Source organism: Thunnus maccoyii, chromosome 2 (genome assembly GCF_910596095.1).
Source record: "Thunnus maccoyii chromosome 2, fThuMac1.1, whole genome shotgun sequence".
In the NCBI taxonomy this organism is placed as follows: Eukaryota; Metazoa; Chordata; class Actinopteri; order Scombriformes; family Scombridae; genus Thunnus; species Thunnus maccoyii.
Genome location: NC_056534.1, coordinates 8,454,052 through 8,473,842, shown reverse-complemented (window position 1 = coordinate 8,473,842; position 19,791 = coordinate 8,454,052). Strand labels below are relative to the sequence as shown.

General features: G+C 40.3%; 1 protein-coding gene across 3 annotated transcripts; it reads right to left on the bottom strand.

The window, feature by feature from the left end:
• Window positions 1-3,121: 3,121 nt before the first annotated feature.
• On the bottom strand, window positions 3,122-18,628 carry LOC121905557 (platelet-derived growth factor subunit A-like). 3 transcript variants are annotated; one of them, XM_042423886.1, is made up of 7 exons: window positions 17,982-18,628; window positions 17,619-17,811; window positions 17,238-17,334; window positions 12,301-12,408; window positions 11,910-12,103; window positions 7,188-7,314; window positions 3,122-5,315 (listed from the first exon to the last, which is right to left on the bottom strand). In XM_042423886.1, exons 2-7 carry the CDS (start codon window positions 17,694-17,696, stop codon window positions 5,305-5,307), a joined length of 615 nt encoding a protein of 204 aa, XP_042279820.1. In that variant the 5' UTR covers window positions 17,697-17,811; window positions 17,982-18,628; the 3' UTR covers window positions 3,122-5,304. The 3 variants fall into 3 exon arrangements, with proteins under 3 accessions (XP_042279820.1, XP_042279812.1, XP_042279828.1); XM_042423878.1 differs by having other exon boundaries at window positions 17,619-18,628; XM_042423894.1 differs by having other exon boundaries at window positions 17,634-18,616.
• Between the last annotated feature and the right edge of the window lie 1,163 nt (window positions 18,629-19,791).

Here is a 19,791-nt window from a genome sequence, read left to right as displayed (position 1 = left end):
GTTTTTGCTGTTTTTTTTTTATAAGAAACTGGTGACAAATCAAAGAAAAAAACTGAATAAATGAGTGGATTAACATATCAAATACAGCTGCTATGATGCTATGGAAGGATCACTGAATGGTTTGATGAGTAGATCATATGTTATGACCTTCAGAGTCACCAGATCTCAATCCAATTGAACACTTATGGGAGAATACCGATGTATTAGACAGTGCTCTCCATCACCATTATCAAAATATCAAATTAAATGAATGATGTTAAATTTAACATGCAGCATTAGCGGAACTGAGAAAGTGAAAGGTGACTGGAGAATCTTCAGACAAGTAAGACTCCGTACTTTGAGCAAAAATAACAATATTGCATTGCATGTTTGTCATCATTATTTCCACATTCAGTCAACAGGGTTTGAAATAGAAATAGATTTCTGTCAGGAATGTTTTGTGTCCAGAGGAGGTGTTTCCAGAAATGTAGATAGATTCAGGTTGAAGAGTAAGATGGAAATTGTGGTTAATGATTTTTAAAAGAAAAGAAAAGACAATGTTTTGTGTCCAGAGGAGGTGTTTCCAAAAATGTAGATAGATTCAGGTTGAAGAGTAAGATGGAAATTGTGGTTAATGATTTTTATTCAAAATCTTTCAAGCTATTTGTTGTTTGGCAATAAATAGCTTAAAGAAAGTGTTCTAAATTAAAAGATGAGAAGAGTCTCACAGTGATGTGATCTAGAGGTGTTTATGCAGAAAAACCCGCTGACCCAGAATCAGATGTACTTTCAGCTTCTTAATGGCTGAGGTTACAAATACTGAGGTTAGGTAATCTGATCTGAGATATGTAGCCGAAGGGGGTGAGTTCAACTTCCATCTGCTTATATCAGGTTGTACTTGACCTGCAGAGCATTCAGCATTTTAGCTAGCATGTTGTTAATCTGCTTAACTGAGCTTTACAGAGATGGAGTTTCTCTCTCTATTTCAAACACACAAGCCCACTTTCATCCCATGTCACACACAAAGACACACTTTCACAGTCTCTCTGTTTCACATGCACACACACACACACTCACACACGTACAATGTCTGTTTTCCTCCCTCTCACCTTTCAGACTCTGTTAAACAGTCTTATCCCCATCTGTCTCTTCTCTCTCTTTGCCCCCTCTCTTACAAACAACTGGTTATATCCACATGATCCTTTTTCTTTTGTATGTTTACATGTTGGGTATTTAGCTGCATCCTGAGAACACAACGGATCAAAGTGCAACATGAGAGAGACTCGCTGCTGAACCAAAAGCTTTTTTTTTTTTTTTTTTAATTAAATCTTTAAACACAGTGTCGTCTTTGTGCAGCTCACATAGAACCACTCAATTATGAAATGTATGTATTTACACTAACTACCCACTTTGGTCACAGCATTGGCCAATGTCTACACATGGTTTACACCAGCTCCTCCAAGAACAATATGCCAGCAAAGTGAGTTACGCAAATCAACCTCAAACTTGCAAAGTCTTCCCTGTCTGCTCTTTCACCACTGCAACCAATAAACATTTGTTTTGTCCTCTGTTTGTTATAAATGCAGTCAGCTGTTTAAGCATGCCCTAATAAGTGTGAGACATCTGAAACATAAAGAGCTATTTGAGGCGTCTGCAAGCTGCAGGAACCGCAGTGTAATAGTCCAAACAGCAGGTCTGTGGGATGCCAGTGAGGGTTGGAATGGCCTCATGGGTACGATGTTCAGCTCCGTGGCTTTGGGTTTGGATGAGGAAAGGAAAAACATCACGTCTTCACCACCAAAAAAACAAACTCTACAGTGTACTCTCTATTTTTCTGTTTACTAATTGGCTGTTTCTCCCAAACCAGAGTAGTTGTTGCATAAAAAATGTTTTACTATTACAGAGTGAAACAAAGCAGTTATTGTTCTGGTGTAAACATTTTGGAACAGTGTTATTTATGTTGGAGTGTACTATATATTTGCATCTGAATGGTGATGACACCTGAGCAAGTTCAATTTGCTGAAGAGGGCTGTGGTGATATGGCCGTAAGCTTCTGAAAAAAGCATGGAAGTGAACCGTTTAAAACATTTCATCACAGGCATGTGTTTCATTGTCCTTCACAAGGAAATAGATAAAAGTTTCATGCATGCTCGCTTTGAGGATGTTTTTTTTTTCTTTCAGAACCTTCACTAAACTGCCAGGTTTGCAAACCAAATTTTAATGTGCATTTAAACAAGTCTAACTGGGAATTCACATCAAAAGTAAGATGTGAGAGGCACATAAGCACTATGGAAGCGTTCTGTCCAATCAACACCGACTCTGACCTCCATTCAGCGTCACTCTCCACAGAACCAACTTACTGTTGGCAGCAGCTTCTAGCGAGCTGGGAAGACAGCAGCCCAATAAACTGTCTGCACCAGGCTGACTGACAGCAGAAATTTCCAGAACAAAAACAGTTTTCATGTAGGCTCCATGGGATGTATTTATTGATTCACTGATATTATTTTCCCGCCCATCGTAGGGAGCGAAAGGAATCTGCCTGTAATGAACCCGGCAAACTCATAGCCATGCCGGGGGCTGTGATCAATATACTATTAATAAGAACAGAACATATAAAAACAGGAGATTCATGTGACTTTAATATAGACTGAACAGAAAGATGGACGTAGAGAGGTGTAATTAATATCACCCATTAGTTTCCATTGGAGCTGATTTGAGTTGCTGTTTACAGTCGGCACCATCTTTTCCATTTGGAGCCAGGACCTGCTACCTTGGACCCAAGCTAATGCTAACTTACCGGTAACACTGCACAGTGGAGACCTGTGCTAACAAACTAACATGGCAGGTATCGTTATCAAGTAATGTTAAACTTACCAAAATACTGTGACAATAATACGACTCAGTGAGTCCCAGAGCTGGGGGGAGCAGCAGGTAAGCCAACGCTGGTCATAACTGTCAATCAATGCCACACGGCACACATCAAGTCTACTATTCATCTTTATATCTTATTAAAGGAACAATAATTTCCAAAATGACCACCAGCACACTTATAAGAGGCCCAAATTTAGTGATTGAGACCATTATGACTTGTTGAAAAAACGTATTGACTCAGTATTTCATGACAGAAGTTGATACTTTTTGAATGGGAGTCTATTGGAGCCAGAGACTTTCTGGAGCCAGCACCAAGTGGCCGTCAGTGGTACTGCACTAAAAGATACTTCAAGCGGTGGTTTTTGCCGCTTGGATTTAAACAGCTGCTGTTGAGATTATGCTTCACTCAGAGCGTAAAAAAATGTCCCAGGTTGGTCAGTGTGTATCGATACATTTAATAGGAAAAAAAAAGTTTACAGCTATGCTAGTGGCTCAGTGAGGCTACTTGTTGGCACAGCAGTGGTTTGAGCTAAATGCTAATGTCAGCATGCTAATATGCTCACAATGACAATACTACCATGCTGATGTTAAGCAGGTATGGCGTTTACCAGGTTCACCATCTTGGTTTAGTGTGTTAACATGCATTTGCTAGGCCTATGTCATTAGTTTTGCAGGTATTTGTTTCATTCTTTCATAAACGAAAGAATTGGACATACAAAATTTGACCTGATGATGGCATTAGATGAAAAGTCAGGGAATCACCAAAGTTATTACAATTCATCCTGAGGAGGACATGAATCTATGTACCAAATTTCACAACAATCCATTCGATAGTTGTTGAGATTCACTCAGAACTACAAATACCAATCAGAGGGTGGCACTACAGGAAAAGTCAGAGTATCACTGCATCAACCAAAACTGACATTGCCATCCCCAGAGCAACACTGCTAGTGTGGCTAAAAAGTGTATTTAATTGTTGCTTTACATGTAATATTTGTCGTTCTTTAATCTTTGATTTCTTACGTCAATGATCTATGTGGGATTACAACTAACTTTTAGGGTTTTTTGTTCATTTCTACTTGCTTATCACTACAATTTGTTGTCACGATCACGTCAATCTGAGCCCCCCTCCTCCTATGAGAATATGACAGGAATTACAGCAATACTACTACAAGCCTATTGTGCATCATTGTGATTTTGTCAATTGTGGAGTCCATGTATGTTTTTGTTTTTTTTTTGTGAAAAAGTGAGGGAAAAACAGCAAGAGAGAAAGAGCCCCTCATAACTCTCACACACACACACTAATGAGAGCAGACACTGAACAAGCAGCTGAAGGATGTGTCGTGTTTTGATATGAGGTCAGCTTCTCCTCCACGTCGTCCAGCGTTTGCAAGTCATGGGATGAGGTCACTTCTGAAAATATTTACCTTCCTCTTTAGTCAGACAATTGTCATTTTCTCAATCTCAGTTTGGAATAACACTAGCAACTCTGTCACAACACTGAAAAAAAAATCCCCTGTTAGCTGTTAGTTATTCCACTGTGTTAACAGTGTAGTCATTTCTACCATTCTTCTCTTTGTTGGCAGGGTTTTATGTGTGTGTTATTCTCAGTTACAAATTCACAGGGGTTTTAGCTTCAGTATTATGATCCTCCAGATAATCTCTCTCTCACACACACCAGCCTTTCCGGCTCCTCTTTCTGTTTTAAATGAATTCAGTCGCTTTTTGTGACAAATCTGTTTTGATATAAATCTGTTTGCCATCACCACACTCACTTTGTTTACATATAAATAGTTTATTAGTATCGGTAACATGTCAGGGGGTTCTTTTCCCCTCCATTCTTTATGTGGATAACATACCAGAAATACAAACAGACAGCGATAGAAAATGAAAGGTTATAAAAATAAGAGGATATATGTGCATGTGTGCTTGTGTGTATGAGTGTGTTTTGCTGAGGAAGACTAAATCTTGGAATACAAAAACCTAATCCCAGTCACTGTTTCTAGAAAGGATTCCACCCAGTTTATAATCCGAGTCACTGAGCGGTTTATATTCTGGAGAGGAACAAGATTCAGACAATAAGTCCTCCAGCATCCCAGAATCCACCTCACTCCTGCCAGTGTTTTGTTTTTCTTCCTCTTATCGCTTCTTTTCTCCATCGAGGAATCAAGGCGAGCAAACTGTCAGCCTGTTTGTGGTTTGTTTCTGTGTCTGGAAGTTTGATGCACTTAGTTTTTGGCAGTTGAGATCCACATGAGTCAAGTATCCATTAAACCTCCCAAAAAGTAAAAGAAAGCAGACCATTTTATGCAACATAGCTCCATCAAACCTTCCATAGTAACTTGCTGGCAGGTGGTATGGTGAGGATGTTAGAGGCTAAAGGTGCTTGTCCTTGTTTTACTTCAGGCCGTCCTCTTCTTCCTCTCCTCCACTCCTCTGTCTGTCCACCACTCTTCACCTGATTCCTGATGGGAGGAATGTTGAGTGAATATGAGTCAAGAGAAACTCAGAACACTTTCACCACATGAGCAACTCTCAAGTGCTTTGTTGGAAGCAAGTTGAGTTTTATGCAAGTCATGCAATGATTGACATCTCAAAGTCATGTATTCTTCTCTTCTGTTTTTATATGCTAAGCCAAAAAATACAACTCATTGATGTATTTAACAGGTGAAATCAATTAGAAAGCTTGTAGATGGGCCATGTCAGTCTATTTGATGAGAAACTTCAAAACCTCAGGAAGAACTTTAAGGTTGAAAGGTGTCACATTTTATGAGCCCTTGCATGTGTTTTTGATGATACAGTAGGTTTACTGTCCTGTCACATCATGCCACGTCATGTATATGCAGGTTAGAGTAAAACCTTATTTCTGGACATCAAGAACACTTCATATCATTTATGGGCTGTTCACACATACGGACTCAAACACTGGGACAGCGACGGCTGCTATTCATTGTGAATGCGACCTGACTCTGCAGCCCAGTTCCCCCCCGCTGAGCTAGAGAGATTCAGAAAGTGCTGAGCGACACTACAGTGGAAAGTTGAGAAAATCTCAACTTTATGCAAATGTCCTCTGACGCAGAGCAAGCAACAACCAGTGAGAGTCAATCATACTCCTGTGGAAATTGAAGTACAGAGTTGTTTACTACTCCATTCCACTATGTGAAAAGCTGATCGTTGCGGTCTCGGGTTTTTCTGCAACGTGTATTTAACGAGTTACCGGGACTGTTAAAAGAAGGACGACATGGGGTGCCCTGGTAGTCGAATGGTTACAGTGCATGCCACATAACCGCACCGTCCCTAGTTCGACCCTTGTTGCATGTCATACCCCTCTCTCTCCCCTTGTTTCCTGTCTGCTTCTCCACTATCAGAAAATACAAATCGCCGACATTGCTGGTTCGTGGTGAGGCGGCTACATCAGAAAACAACTGTCCAGTCAGAGCTGTGTGTGTAAATTACATGCTAAACGCAGCACACACACAGAACTCCAGATTCATGAGAGGCCAGATACTATTTTGCATGCGTATACATTGGGGACCAATAACCATATTTACAAGTCACTAAGTCCAAAAGCCTTAAGTCAATCCTAAAATTACAGTGAGTAAAGTCAAGTTTGGAGATCCCAAACTCTAACTTCAACTCTTTTAAATGGTTATTATGCAAATGTACGAGTAAAAGAGAACCTACATATTTTATAAGAAACGGCATTTTAACACTCAGTCAGCAGGTGGCAGGAAGATTGACCCTATGACCTTCTGATTACAGGATGGTTTAACTGCAAACCCTCCAGTGCAAAATGAACTGGCTTACTCCCATTTATTATGTAATTTACAGTCAAATTTAGTGTAAAAATGATTATTATTACCATTAATTGATTTTACAGTTTTTTGCATTTTATTCACAGTGACTTCCAGTGAGTGGACAAGTTTGTTAGTTAATGCCACATACGTACGTCAAGTGGCAGACACATCTCTGGGTATAAAAAGATCATTAAGTTACTGGCCATGCTACACAGACTTTAACACACACACAACCAAACACACACGATACAATTACAAATCCATCTCCATTAGTTCAGGAGAGAGATTTGGAGAACGGGAAGTGGAGTCCTTGAAGAAAAGGAGAGTATGTGTTTGGGAGGGTGTGTATATATATTCTCTATATATATGAGTGTGTGTGTGAGCGAGTGCTGCCCTGAGGGGGGACTAATTCAAGCAGAGAGGAAGAGCACTGTAAATACCTTAGATCTGTTATCAGCTCTTTTTTGGTGCCAAGAGACACATTCAGACAACACATGCATACATGTGTACATATATAACCGCACACAGCAGTGAACTCACCGTTGTCTGTGTCTGAGCTTGGGCTGATGTGGCGTCTGCTGGTGCACATGCACTCCAGGTGATCCTCCAGCCTCACCTGCACCTCCCTCAGCTTGGGCCGCCTTCTCACGTACTCTACTTTCGCCACCTGGAGAGAGAAGTAGAAAGATGAGATGAGATAAAGGAGATAGAAGAAGAAGGAATTTCCTGTGTGGGGAAAGTGCTTGCTCAAATTTCATCTGTGGAGATTTGTCAGATTGTATTATTATCATTATCATCATCATTATTATCATTATCATTATTATTATTATTATTATTATTATCATTTAGTCAAAATACTTGCTCAGATTTTGTTTAAACTTTAAACTGCAAAGTAGGTGATACTGATTTAAAGGATGATATTTTAGATTTTTATTGTCAACAAATTCCATGAAAAGCCAAAACCAGCAATGAATTGATCCTGCTGTGTATCCAAAGCCTGATATATCTATCACATACACTGCAATGTTTTGCTGCCGTAGTAAGTACTTGAGCACAAAATGTGTATTAATCCGCAACTCAAATAGTCCCCAACAAATTCACTATTCACTCCTGTTTGACTAGTGTTTACTTAAAGCAACAGTGCCCAGTTTTTTTGGAAAACACCTACTATTTTCAAAAAACTGAAACAATATATTTGTGACCTGTTTTCGAAGAATTACCTCTTCAGTAGGCACAAATAGGTTTGGGGTTGAGTGCCTAAGACATGCTGAGACTAACATTGGTTTTCATCTTTTCATAGGATGTGTTGGCGATAACAAAAATATAGAATATTGCCATGCTTTAAAGATAGTGATAACTGGTATATCAGCACCTTTAAATTAACCTCTCTGTACACCGAAATTACGTATGTTCTGGGTCTGTATGTAAGACTTTTCAAAATTAAACCTGACACGTTTTGTGACCTTAAAGATCCCCTCCAGACATGTTTTAAGACATAATAACTTGTGTCTAATATGTACTGTATTTTTCCACAAAAAAGCTCAGCTACCTCGTTAAAATCTTTTAAATTGCTTCTACTCTTTCTTCCTCATTGAAAAATCCAGATGTCTCCTACTTCACTGAAAAGTCAATTCTCAGTGTATGTGCACTGGAGGCTTCAAGTTTCCACATCACACTTGTATAAGTTGAATATTGGACCACAATTGGCTCCAAACTAGTTGTGAAGTCACAAATCATGCTCGTAGATAAGCATCTTAAACTCAGATCTTAGAACTTTCCACTTTCATCAGATGGAGGGGGGGGGACTTTAAAACCTTTACTAGAGTTAAAAATTAATAAACAAAACTTTGTTGCACAACATGAGTGAGTTAAACCAAATTTATTGGTCCCTAAAAACTGCAATAAACTTCTAACGGAGCACCTAATTCAGAAGAGCATTTCAAGTAGAATGCTACTGTAAATTTGTAATACAAGTGCTACAGATAAAATGCCTTTCTTTAGCTAGTTATTTGCAAATGACAGCCATGTTTCTACCGTACCTGTGTAAACACACAGGTGTGTCTGCTCTTGTTTGGACAAATGAAAAGAGTATTAACTCTGCCAGGAATTCACTGACGCTAAGTGATGCATGTTCTGCTTTGTGTCAACACACGTCACTTGCTGCTACTGTAACGCTGAATGTCTGAGTCTGGTTACTGAAATGTCTTACTCTTAGTTTTACTCATACACACAGCCCACAGATATATATAAACACCCATAAGCATATGCACCTATATACATGGCAAACTATAAACATATAGAAAGAATTACACACACACATAGACATACTACATGTTCATGTTCACGTCCCGGACACGCAGCTGAGGCTGAGCAGCTCCAGGTCTGATTGCACAAGCATCTCTGCTTCAAGTCTGAACAGACTAAGACATCGCTGAGGTGAAACTTTAAACAACAGCAAACCCGGGAGGTTCAGCTGAGGTTAGGAGCAACGCTGCTCGAGCACCCATCAGGATTCTGCTGAAGGGGTGAGCTCCCTGACTCCCTAAGAAGAGCTGCTCATCTGAGATCTCATTCTCTCAAAACCTAAAATTCAACCCAGTCCAAACCCATGTTAATACACTGCTTTGCAAAGAGGACCCAACGTGTGCTGCCTGGATTATGTTCTCTAGCAGCATTTCTCCAACTCAGTAACTGTAACATCATTATGCTACTAAGAAGTCGTTGGGAGGAGGTTATGGTGGATGGTTATTCGTACAAAGTGCAGGACTTTGACACACGACCTTGTCCCACATCTGATTGGGTTTAGGCCACTAAAGCACTTAATAATGGGAAGATAGTGGTTTTGGTTAAATACTTGAAAAAGTCAGTGTATCCCATCTCATGCTTCAAGTCAGCATTGATTTTGTCAAGATTTAACCGAGACCGCAATGTTCCCTTCACTTTGCCAAAGTGATTCAAGTTGGCTAAACATAACAATAAAGTTGTCATGTTACATAATAACAATAAGTTAGCAGATACATTCAACAGACTAAATGTTATAAAAAAACAAAATTTTTTTGTATTGTATTGTTTTTTGTATTGTTGTATTTTTCAGGTGGATGAAAACTTGAAGGATCACCAAAGTGATCACAATTCATCTTGAAGGGGACATGAATGTCTGCACTAAATTTTGAGGGAATCCATCCAATAACTGTAAAAACATTTCACTCAGAATCACAACAGTAAACCTCATGGTGGTGCTAGAGGAAAAGCCAGAGGATCTGGACAATATGAATATCTGTGCAAAATTTTTGTGGCAATCCATTCAATAGCTATTGAGATATTACAGTCTGGGCCAATATGGTGGACCGCCCGACCCACACTGCCATCCCTCAAGCAACACCGCTAGCATGTCTGAAAATCATGACCATATGTGAGGATCGGAATGTACATCGACTGGTCGATCACGCTCACTTTTCACCACAATGATCAAGTACAACACCTGCATCACTGCCAGCACCCTCACACACCAACCTACCATCACCAGCTGGAGGTCGTGGTCTCTGTTTGTCTCACACATGGACACACCACCTAAACCTCAGCCCTGCCACATCCCCTCTGGCTGTGTGTGTGTGTGTGTGCATCTTGCACTCGTGACCGTTTACCCTCTGAACGCTGGATCTCAGCACATGTGAGTGACTTTATTTTTGATTTCCTCTGTAGGCAGACAAAGAGCGAGTCCTTTCATCTCATATTGAGTATCAGCAGGCCAAAGCACTCAGAATCAAACTCACCCTCTCCTCCTCCTCTTTCTCCTACTCCACCTCCTGATACACACACTTGTACCCGTCCTCATCTTTTCTCCATGTTTCACTCGTCTTATTTCCCAGTCACTCACTCTCAGTGCCTACTTTTTAAATCCTATTTGTTTTTTACATTTTCGTCTTTGCATGTAGGTCCAGTTTTTGTCTAATTTAACATCCGTAACACACATCAAAACTGCTTTTGGATTAGCAATAATTGGAAATATTGTAATTATTAATTATGAGTCCATACATCAACTTATACATTTAACATGCAACAAATGTTCATATTCACACCCTGAATATCAATATCAAGTATCAAGTCAATATTCTTATTCTTGCTATTTTTAAAGTGCATTTTTGATCCCTTTCCCATGCACACACACACACACACACACACACACACACACACACACACACACACACACACACACACACACACACACAAACACACATACACACACACATACACACACACACACACACACACACACATTCTTTGAGCTCCCAGTTGGTGTGACAGTGAACCTGTTGGGCTTTACTGAGTCTTATTTCCAGCTCTGGCAGAGATCAAAAGGAAGCTATTATGTTCATGAACAAACTCACTGCCAGACTCTCAATCACCGACACACACACACACACACACAAACACACACACACACACACAAACACACAAACACACACACTCACTCTCACTATGGGGAGCTGGAGAGAGTAATTGTTTTGGCAGGTGTATAGTGTATACCTCAAGTAAGTAAAGTGGTGGAGCATGTGTGTGTGTGTGTGTGTGTGTGTGTGTGTGTGTGTGTGTGAGTGTGTGTGTGTGTGTGTGTGTGTGTTTACATGCTTGGTGCCATCATTAATTTTGTGTGGTGCCACCAAAAGACAAAGACAGAAGCCTTTTACAAAATGTTTGTAGAGTGATTACTGGTGTTTACAGACTAGCCAACATGTTGGTATGATGAGAATGAAAGTTTGCTCGATGCAATCATTCTTCCTGTTGGGCCCCTGAATATCATTTTAGGACAGACTTGAAAAATTGTGAACCTATTCTTTAAGAAAGTGATTGTTTTGCCCTTTCTGCTGCCTTTTTGTGTATTTTTGTTTACTGCTTTTCTCATACTTTCACACAGTTTTATCATATTCTTCTCCTCCTTTTACCTAAAAGGCTTCTTTTAGACAGAATGATTATTATAAGCATGCATGATTTATGTAATGTAATATAGAGGCTTCAGTATTATGTTGATGATATGATGCAAAATGTTGTCTTTTTTTGTCTTTCCTTTTCCTCTGCTCTATGCTGTTGCTATTTGTAGTGACTCTCCTTCTCCACAAATATATTTAAGACTTCATCTAATCAAACCTTAAAGAGAAAATGTATTAAAAGGCTCTTTAAAGCACAGGAAAACTACTATTTTCCATATCTAAAGGCACATTTTCAGGTATCATATTCAGCACAATAGTGTTTTTTCTTGTGTACCTTGACGGTGCGGTGGTGCTTGCGGGCCGGCTGGCACATCATGTTGCTGGTGTTGCAGCAGCCGGTGCAGCGCTTCACCTCAACGCAGGGCGGCCAGATGATGAAGTTGGCTGAGGTGGGATCCACTTGGCTCCTGGGGATCTCATAGATCACTGTCCGCACCTTACACACTGCTGGCAAGGCCTCCTCCACCACTGTAGGGGGACAAAGAGGTCAAAGGTTACAGAAAACCTGCAGCAATAAGCACTTTTTTAGATATACAATTCTTGCATATTAACATTTTATAATATAGAAATAGTGCCGTGGTAAAATAAACAGTTTTATGCATATCCATATATCTAGCCTGAATACACACAGTGTGAGTGTATGTGTGTGTGTGTGTGTGTCTTACCAGTGCTCCTCCTGTGTCTGGTGTGTGTGTGTGCTTTCTTCAAGTCGGGGAAGCTGTGAGAGAAGTCCTTGTAGTAACTGTGTTTTGTCTCCTCGATCACCTCGTTCTCTGGACAGAGACAAAACAACACATGCACATTCAGATGTCACACACTCTCACTGTTACTCTTACTAATCATAAATATTCCCAGATTCTTGCATCAAACACAAACATACACACTATTTGAAGGATAAAACAGTCATGAAACAGAGTTTCATTTTCTGGGAAGCAGGAATGTTTGTAATACATGTCATGGCTTTTTACTCATTAGTAAGGTGGACAATAAAGTTGTTTTGATTTAATTTGATTTTTGATTAACTGGCTTTTCCTTGTGTGCAATATTAAAATTTGATCTGATGAAAAGTAATGGGGTCATGAGAAACATTCATATCCATGTGAAATTCATTCATTCTAAAGATTCATGAGAGGAAATCTCTATGTATCATCAACCAGGGACCATAAATCTAGTTCTCAAGATATCTTGATGATTGACCAACTGACCGAAAACAAACAAAAAAACGTGAAAGCAGTCAGATGTTTACATGCTGCAGTAAATTGTTTATTAAGGATATCATTACCGAGCCTGCCCTGATCAGAGCATGAGCTTAACGAGGTTATTCTAACTCAATTATGATGTTAATTTGTATCAACCGGTTATTGAGTTCTTCGCATGTAAATATGCCCTGAGAGAAACACTGCCGGTACATCAGATACATTCTTAATCCAATTCTCATACTGCACATACACGCACTGCATCATTCATTTTGAGGTCACTTGACTCAGCTCGACTGAGAAAATGCTGTTTTGTTGAAACCATAAAACAACATGCGAGGACGCTGATCTGAGGGCCATCAGATCACAAGCAAACTTTTGATTGCTGATAGAGAATTCGACTGAATTTTATGTGAGTTTGATGCATCTTCTTGCTTATCCACATGGTTGGATGTCGTCTGTCCATCTTTTTATGTCTAAATAACTTGACTGTATATCCATATTTTGATTATATATCAGATTACTATACAGCTACACCAGATAAATGTTGATCTGAGGCCATTTCACCTCTGAAGTGAGCTGGTCAGCAGACCTGAAACTGTTTTAATGAGTGAAGGATTGTGAGGCTGCTACTTACAACTTACAACTTACTTACACTTGTTCACAGTATGTGAGGGCAGACCGACAGAAAAGGGATAAAGTTTTTCTTCCTTGTAAGAATGAAATTCTAAGGGTAAAACTGCAGTCTTTAAATTTTGAATTTTGGCACAAAATATACTGGTGAATTTGGCCAACTGGAAGCCGTATCGGCATCAAAACTGATGCAGACCATTAAAGACTTTTTTTTTATAATCTAAGTATGTCAACTTCTGAATACCGAGGATAAAACTCCACTTATAAAACTATGTTAAAACATGTTCAGATAAAACACTCAGTTTGTGTCATTGTGTGGTACATTGTGTGGTACAAGGTTATTTTACTCACTGAGTTAAAAATTGACCCAGTGTGGGTCAATATAGCACTGATTTAACACTGGATTAACTTAACCCAGTACTCATGAGTAGCAAAACACCTAAGACGAGGGTTGTTTTGATCCAGTAACCCAGCAGTAACATAGAAAATAACACTAACACTGGCTCAAAACAACCCATTGGTACTGGCTGAAGTTAAGTCAGTATTGTGTGTAAGTGTATGTGTGATGACTTTTCAAATTCTGTACAAAGAAAACAGTTGTCACACAGTCACATTATGGGGACTCATCACTCGTATGGAGACAAAAACCTGATCCCCGAGGTTAACCATTTCATTCAAAGACGTAGTTTTAGGGTGATGGGTGGAATTACCCTCAGGTTAAATTTAGGGTCCTGTTTTGATGTTAGATGTGACAGATGTGTGAATGTACATTTCCAGGGAATGAAGACAATGTCTTCACAAGTGACGAGTAAGATGTGTGAGCAATCGTGCATAAATTTGATATAAGTCAACATCAAAACAACATCATAGCATCCTACAGTAATGACCCTCTTTGGACGGGTCTGCTTGGCCTCTGCCTTCAGAATTTGTGGGCAGAGTTGATGGTTGGCGAGGGAATTCAGCTCATCTGACTGACTGCTTGATAAGCTCATGTCTTCCTGGTTTCCGCCCCATTAGCTTGGTTGCCTTTGGATTTCTTTTAGCAGGTAAAATGAATCTGTTTTAAGATACGTTTCTTGTCCTACATTGAACCAGGCTGCAACAAAACATGCAGAGTGCAGCTAATGATTATCTTTTGAAGTTAGTGACAGTCAGTACACATACAAACGTATAAATCATGATAAGATGATGTATGATCGAAGTGGATGTTTATTTTTAGTTAACTGTTGATTTAAAAGCATGCAAACTAATGCAGGGGGGGTGACTGTACACTGACAAGCTGTTTTTTATACTGAGCTCTGCCTTTGTGTGTGTGTGTGTGTGTGTGTGTGTGTGTGTGGTGTGTGTGGATCATGAGATGCTGTGAAAATCAATCAAGTGTTTCTAAATAGTTCACAGTTTCATCTAACCATTTCGGCACTCAGCACTGCCAAACCACAGGATATCCACAGACTTGTTCGTAGACAATAAATTCTGAGTTAAGATTGTGTGTGTAGTGTGGATTTGTGTGTGTAACTGAGAGGGAAAGAAAGAAAGAAAGATTCCCAGAAATCAGTATAAATGATGTCTGGGCAGGACTGTTTTAATTTGATTCTGAATACCAAACCTCACACTTCTTTGTGTGTGTGTGTGTGTGTGTGTGTGTGAGAGAGAGAGAGAGAGAGAGAGAGCGCCCGTCACTCTTATTTTCTTGCAGAACTTGTGCAAGTAGTCACGCACGCACGCCTGCCTATATACACAATGTGCTTCTGAAACACAACAAAGTCCACCTCCGACATCTCCCTCCTTCTCTCTCTCTCTCTCTCTCTCTCTCGCCCTGACATGCAGGAATTTCAGCATGAATTATACATAGCAACACAGCAGCCTTCCAGCGGGCCCTGCTCTCAAACCAATAATGGGCAGCATGACAACAGCATAATGAAGTGAGCCACTTGACCCCCACCGAGCCGGGGAGCCGTCACACCCGACATTTGCATCTCAATGATGCCAGGATTAATGGTGGCACCGCTCGGTGCAACAGACATGAAAAATGAATTAACTGTTTTTTTTTTTTTTTCACAGAAGTTCAGAGCAGAGGAAAGTTTGTGTGGCAGGAATCTGGAGTCTGACTCGAGGCATAAATGCAATAAAGCCTGTTTTATGTCACAGTTATTTCCTCCTGTCTCTCCTCACTGATTCAGTCAGCTCTGATTTATTACCTGGATAATGAGAACTGGCATCAACTGTGTTTATTGAATGCGAACAGCGGTGTCATTTAGACTCGCAGACAGTTTACTTTTATGTAATGTTTACTTGTTTGTTGTTTTTTAAAAGCACAAAAATTAATTTATTTTTTCTTCAGCTGCAGCAGCTTGAATTGAATTGCTTTTCCAGCTAACAAATATGTAATAAAAAGGAAGACAAAGTTATGTTTTTCAGGTGAAAAAGGTTTTTAAAGGGATTATTTCCTGATGGAGAGACTTAGATTTCCTCCTCTGAGTTTCAAGTGATGTCTACACTCATATGGAAACTTTTTGATTGATGAAACACAAACTTTGACTCAATCAGATTACTGTTTCTTACATTTTAAGGGAAAGAATGGCAATAAATGGGTTCCTCTGTTTGAGAGAAATGAGCCAATTTCTCCAAATATTCTAAATCCTTAGAGACACCAGCAGGGAATTTGGAAACAGAAGGATAACCAAGTATTTCAGAGATTTAGTGTTTCACTTCTATGAAGTTGGAGGACTTGCGAGAGACAGATTTTTAAAAAAAAAAAAAATATTGGTCAAGATCAGCAGCAGAAGGTGAGATATCCCAACTTTAAGTCTATGGGGCGAGCTCCAAAAACACTGAATCCTACACTTCCCATGATGCAACTGAATAACATCTCTTAGATCTTCTGTGCCTGGTAAAGTTTATGTCTTTCCACACCCTCTGCAGTTTTGTAAGACCGGTTTCTCATCAAAATCTTTCAGTGTCCAAGCCCAAGACAAAATACCCATGCCCTCTGACATCACTGTGACATCATCAGGAGGGTTTTTTTTCAGACAAAGACAAAGACAAAGCTCTTCAGCCTTTTCACACAGGCTGACTTGTGCTCTTCGTGGCCAGTTAACTGATTTTAATGTATAAAATCAATTGAGGTGCCCCATTAAACAAACATTTTCTTTCCAAATCTACTTCTAGATCTCCTTCTCTTCTAAATCTCCTTCCTAGTTAACATTGGCAGTGAAAAGCACAACATTAAGTCTGTCTCAGAGTTCATGAAGGGTGTAAAGAGCAAGAAGGGGCCACTGGTCACCTAGCAACATCCGGTGTGGCATTCCAGTTTGAGATGAGAGGACAGCATCCTCTTCCTGTGCAATAAACCACATGCAATAATACCCCAATTCAGTCTTTCAAACACAGAGACTGGGAGGGAAGCAGCAGCCCAGACTGGCACATGCAAACCTGTTGGTGGCTGATGTTTGTCAGCCAGAAACTCTGAGTAAAGACACATTCAGGTGTTGATCTACCTTCATTATTTGTTGTTCTTTCAGGCTGCTGTTGATGAACTGAATTTGATACAACCACTGATTCTAATTTGAGAAGTTTACACACATTTTATCCATACAATAAGCTTTCACTACAGCTGAGTAGGTATTTGTGCATTATGGTGCTCATACCACGAGCGTCATATGAACTGCATTTTCTATTAGCGTGCTCACTGAATAACCTCATTTTGCAGTAAAGCTCAGTAATCCAGCTTGCAGGGGTGAGAGAGGCTATATTATTATAATAAAGCGCTTTACCTACGGAGTCTATCTCTAGCAGCCGCTGGAGGTCGCTGATGCTCCGGATCTCGCTGCGGGAGAGCCGCTCCAACAGCTCCCGGGGGAGAGGAGACTCCTGTGGGAAGAAGGTCAACAGAAAGCATGAGACGGAGCAGATTCAGGCAAGCGTCACTTTTCTGCAAACAGACTCAGTGCCAGATCATGAAAGCCAACTTGTGTTATTTATTTTAAAAACTGGCAGCCCTAATGCCAAACTGTGCCAAGGAAAGAGTAAACATTTGTGCGTAATTACGCAGACGTGTCAATTTAATCTATCGCATGTACCGCAGTTGTTTTGCTATGAGTTGCAACTTGCAATAAACTCACTACAGGCAACAGCCAACATTAACCACAACCTACTTCTGTGCGGTTTACCTCAGCTGCGGTGCGTAACAGGCAGAGGCAGCCGGCGAGGAGGTGGTAGACCGCGGCTCTCATCTCCTCTCAGGTCCGCTGTATAGGCACCAGGATGGGGCAAGGGTCCAGTGAAGGAGCCGGGATGTCGCTCCCTGGTCTCGGGAGCCCAGAACCATCCCTCGGGAGAACTGGCAACCTCCACGACCCCAATGAGAGAACGAGTTAGGAGTGTGTAAAACTTCAAAAGGTCTTTAAGCTCCTGAATCAAAGGCGGTTAAAGTAGAGAACCAAGTTCTGCTCCTGGATTCAGTGTAAGTCACTGTATGTGAGAGTGGGGTTGATTGCCAAAATAATATATAAACTGACCGTAAGAGTTGCGGGGTGAAATCACAGATGATCAGTCTTTTGTACAGTAGTTTGAAGCATTAAATAATCAAACCTAATTAAGGTCAAGTTGATGTTCAGCTGCTCTTTGTTTTGACATCCAAAGAACAGGTGTCCAATGCAAATGTAAAAACGTTTCTTTTACATTCACAGACACATCAACATCCATCATTTCATCCTCAGTATAATCCATCCAAAATCACAGACACATTTGTGCATCCTGCGGTGGTGGAGCATCTTGGCACTCGATGTGAGCAAATCTTTAAAAAAATTGGTTAAATCCTTTACACTTAAACTCCCAAAAATAATCAGTTTTGTCCCGTTTATGGAGACGAAGATGCGTAAACAAACGAAACAAGAAAAAACTCTCCGCTCTGCGCTCCAGCGGAGTTTGATGTCAGCTCCCAGCGGTCCTGTGATCTCCGGGGTGAATGAAGTAGGGATGCTTTCAGTCACAGGATAGGCTATAGCTGGGCATGCGCGTGCCCGGGGCACTAAACTGCGAACGCGCTTTTCGTAAGAGGCTGTGGGACATTACAGGAGCGCTGGATTTAACCCAGGCAGCAAACAGGAACGAAGAGGCGTTTATTCAAGAGCATCACTTTCTACCAAACTTACAACACCAGTCTTTCTAAATAATTTATTGGAAACAGGTGAAGCGATGTCTGTAGATTATAAGTGTATCAGAATGCTGATGTTATATATTATATTAAAATACATCTATATCATTTTAGTTCGTTTTTTGTTTTTCATAATGAATAAAGCAACAGATCAGATTTGGATGACTGTACTTTGTCATAACAAACTGATGGACACAAAGGCTGAGCCAGTCAGTGATAATTAACTGTCTTTATAGAGGCTAATTTATAACCTGACTAAAAACACTAGTGAATAAGTTGCTCTGAAAGTCGTTGTTCCACTTCTCCCTCCAATTATCTCTCTCTCTCTCTCTCTCTCTCTCTCTCTCTCTCTCTCTCTCTCTCTCTCCCTCTGTGTGTGTGTGTGTGTGTGTGTGTGTGTGTGTGTGTGTGGATAATGAGATGCTGTAAAAGTCAGTCAAGTGTTTAAAGTGTTAATGAGTGGGACAGACTGGTGACCGTGTGGGTGTTTAATTTCTGTGTAATAAAGCTCATTAATGAGTGTCCAGACCGGACACAAGGCCGACTGAGTGAGAGAGGAAATCCCACACTCCAACTACTTTTCATCAACTTTTCTTATCAAGTGAAATTTTGGCCCAATAGTGGAGGTCAAGGGTCACAAAAAAATTGGACTTCATCTCAAGAGGTGCGCTAACAGGACTCCCTGAGATACAAAAGAAAACAAACGATGAATGCAAGATAATCTTGATGCCCTCTCTTCCTTCTGGCAGCAGCCGTTCTTCCAAACTTTTGCCCTGATGGATCTTACTTGCTTTGCTTTGTCTTCTACTTGATTTGTCCTTCTTATGACTCTCAAATATCTGACGTCTCAGTGGCCTCAAGCGTAACATTGAGGAACATTTTAATAAAGGTCACGTCTTCGAACTGTTCTCATCTGAAAAATGAGTCGGCAAGTAAACTTAATACAACCTCTGATGATGATGTTTACTTGACGTGGACCTCTTTTGGCAGACAGTGCAGGTAATGAGTGTTCTGTATTGGAAGCAAGGGTAGAAACAGTAAAAAAAAAAAAAGTCATACAATTGAAAGACCTTTTAGGGAGATGTTTGGAGTGGATGCTGACAGCTGACTGCTGTTTGCATCCTGTCTTCTACCAACAATCATAGTTGGTTTCTTTAAGCAATGATTGCAAT

Coding starts and splice junctions, on each gene's coding strand:
- LOC121905557 (XM_042423878.1), bottom strand. CDS start 17,696: ATGAGAGCCGCGGTCTACCACCTCCTCGCCGGCTGCCTCTGCCTGTTA. Junction 17,335..17,618: donor CTGAGGTAAACCGCACAGAA/GTAGGTTGTGGT, acceptor TTCTTCCCACAG/GAGTCTCCTCTCCCCCGGGA. Junction 12,409..17,237: donor GCTAGAGATAGACTCCGTAG/GTAAAGCGCTTT, acceptor GTCTCTGTCCAG/AGAACGAGGTGATCGAGGAG.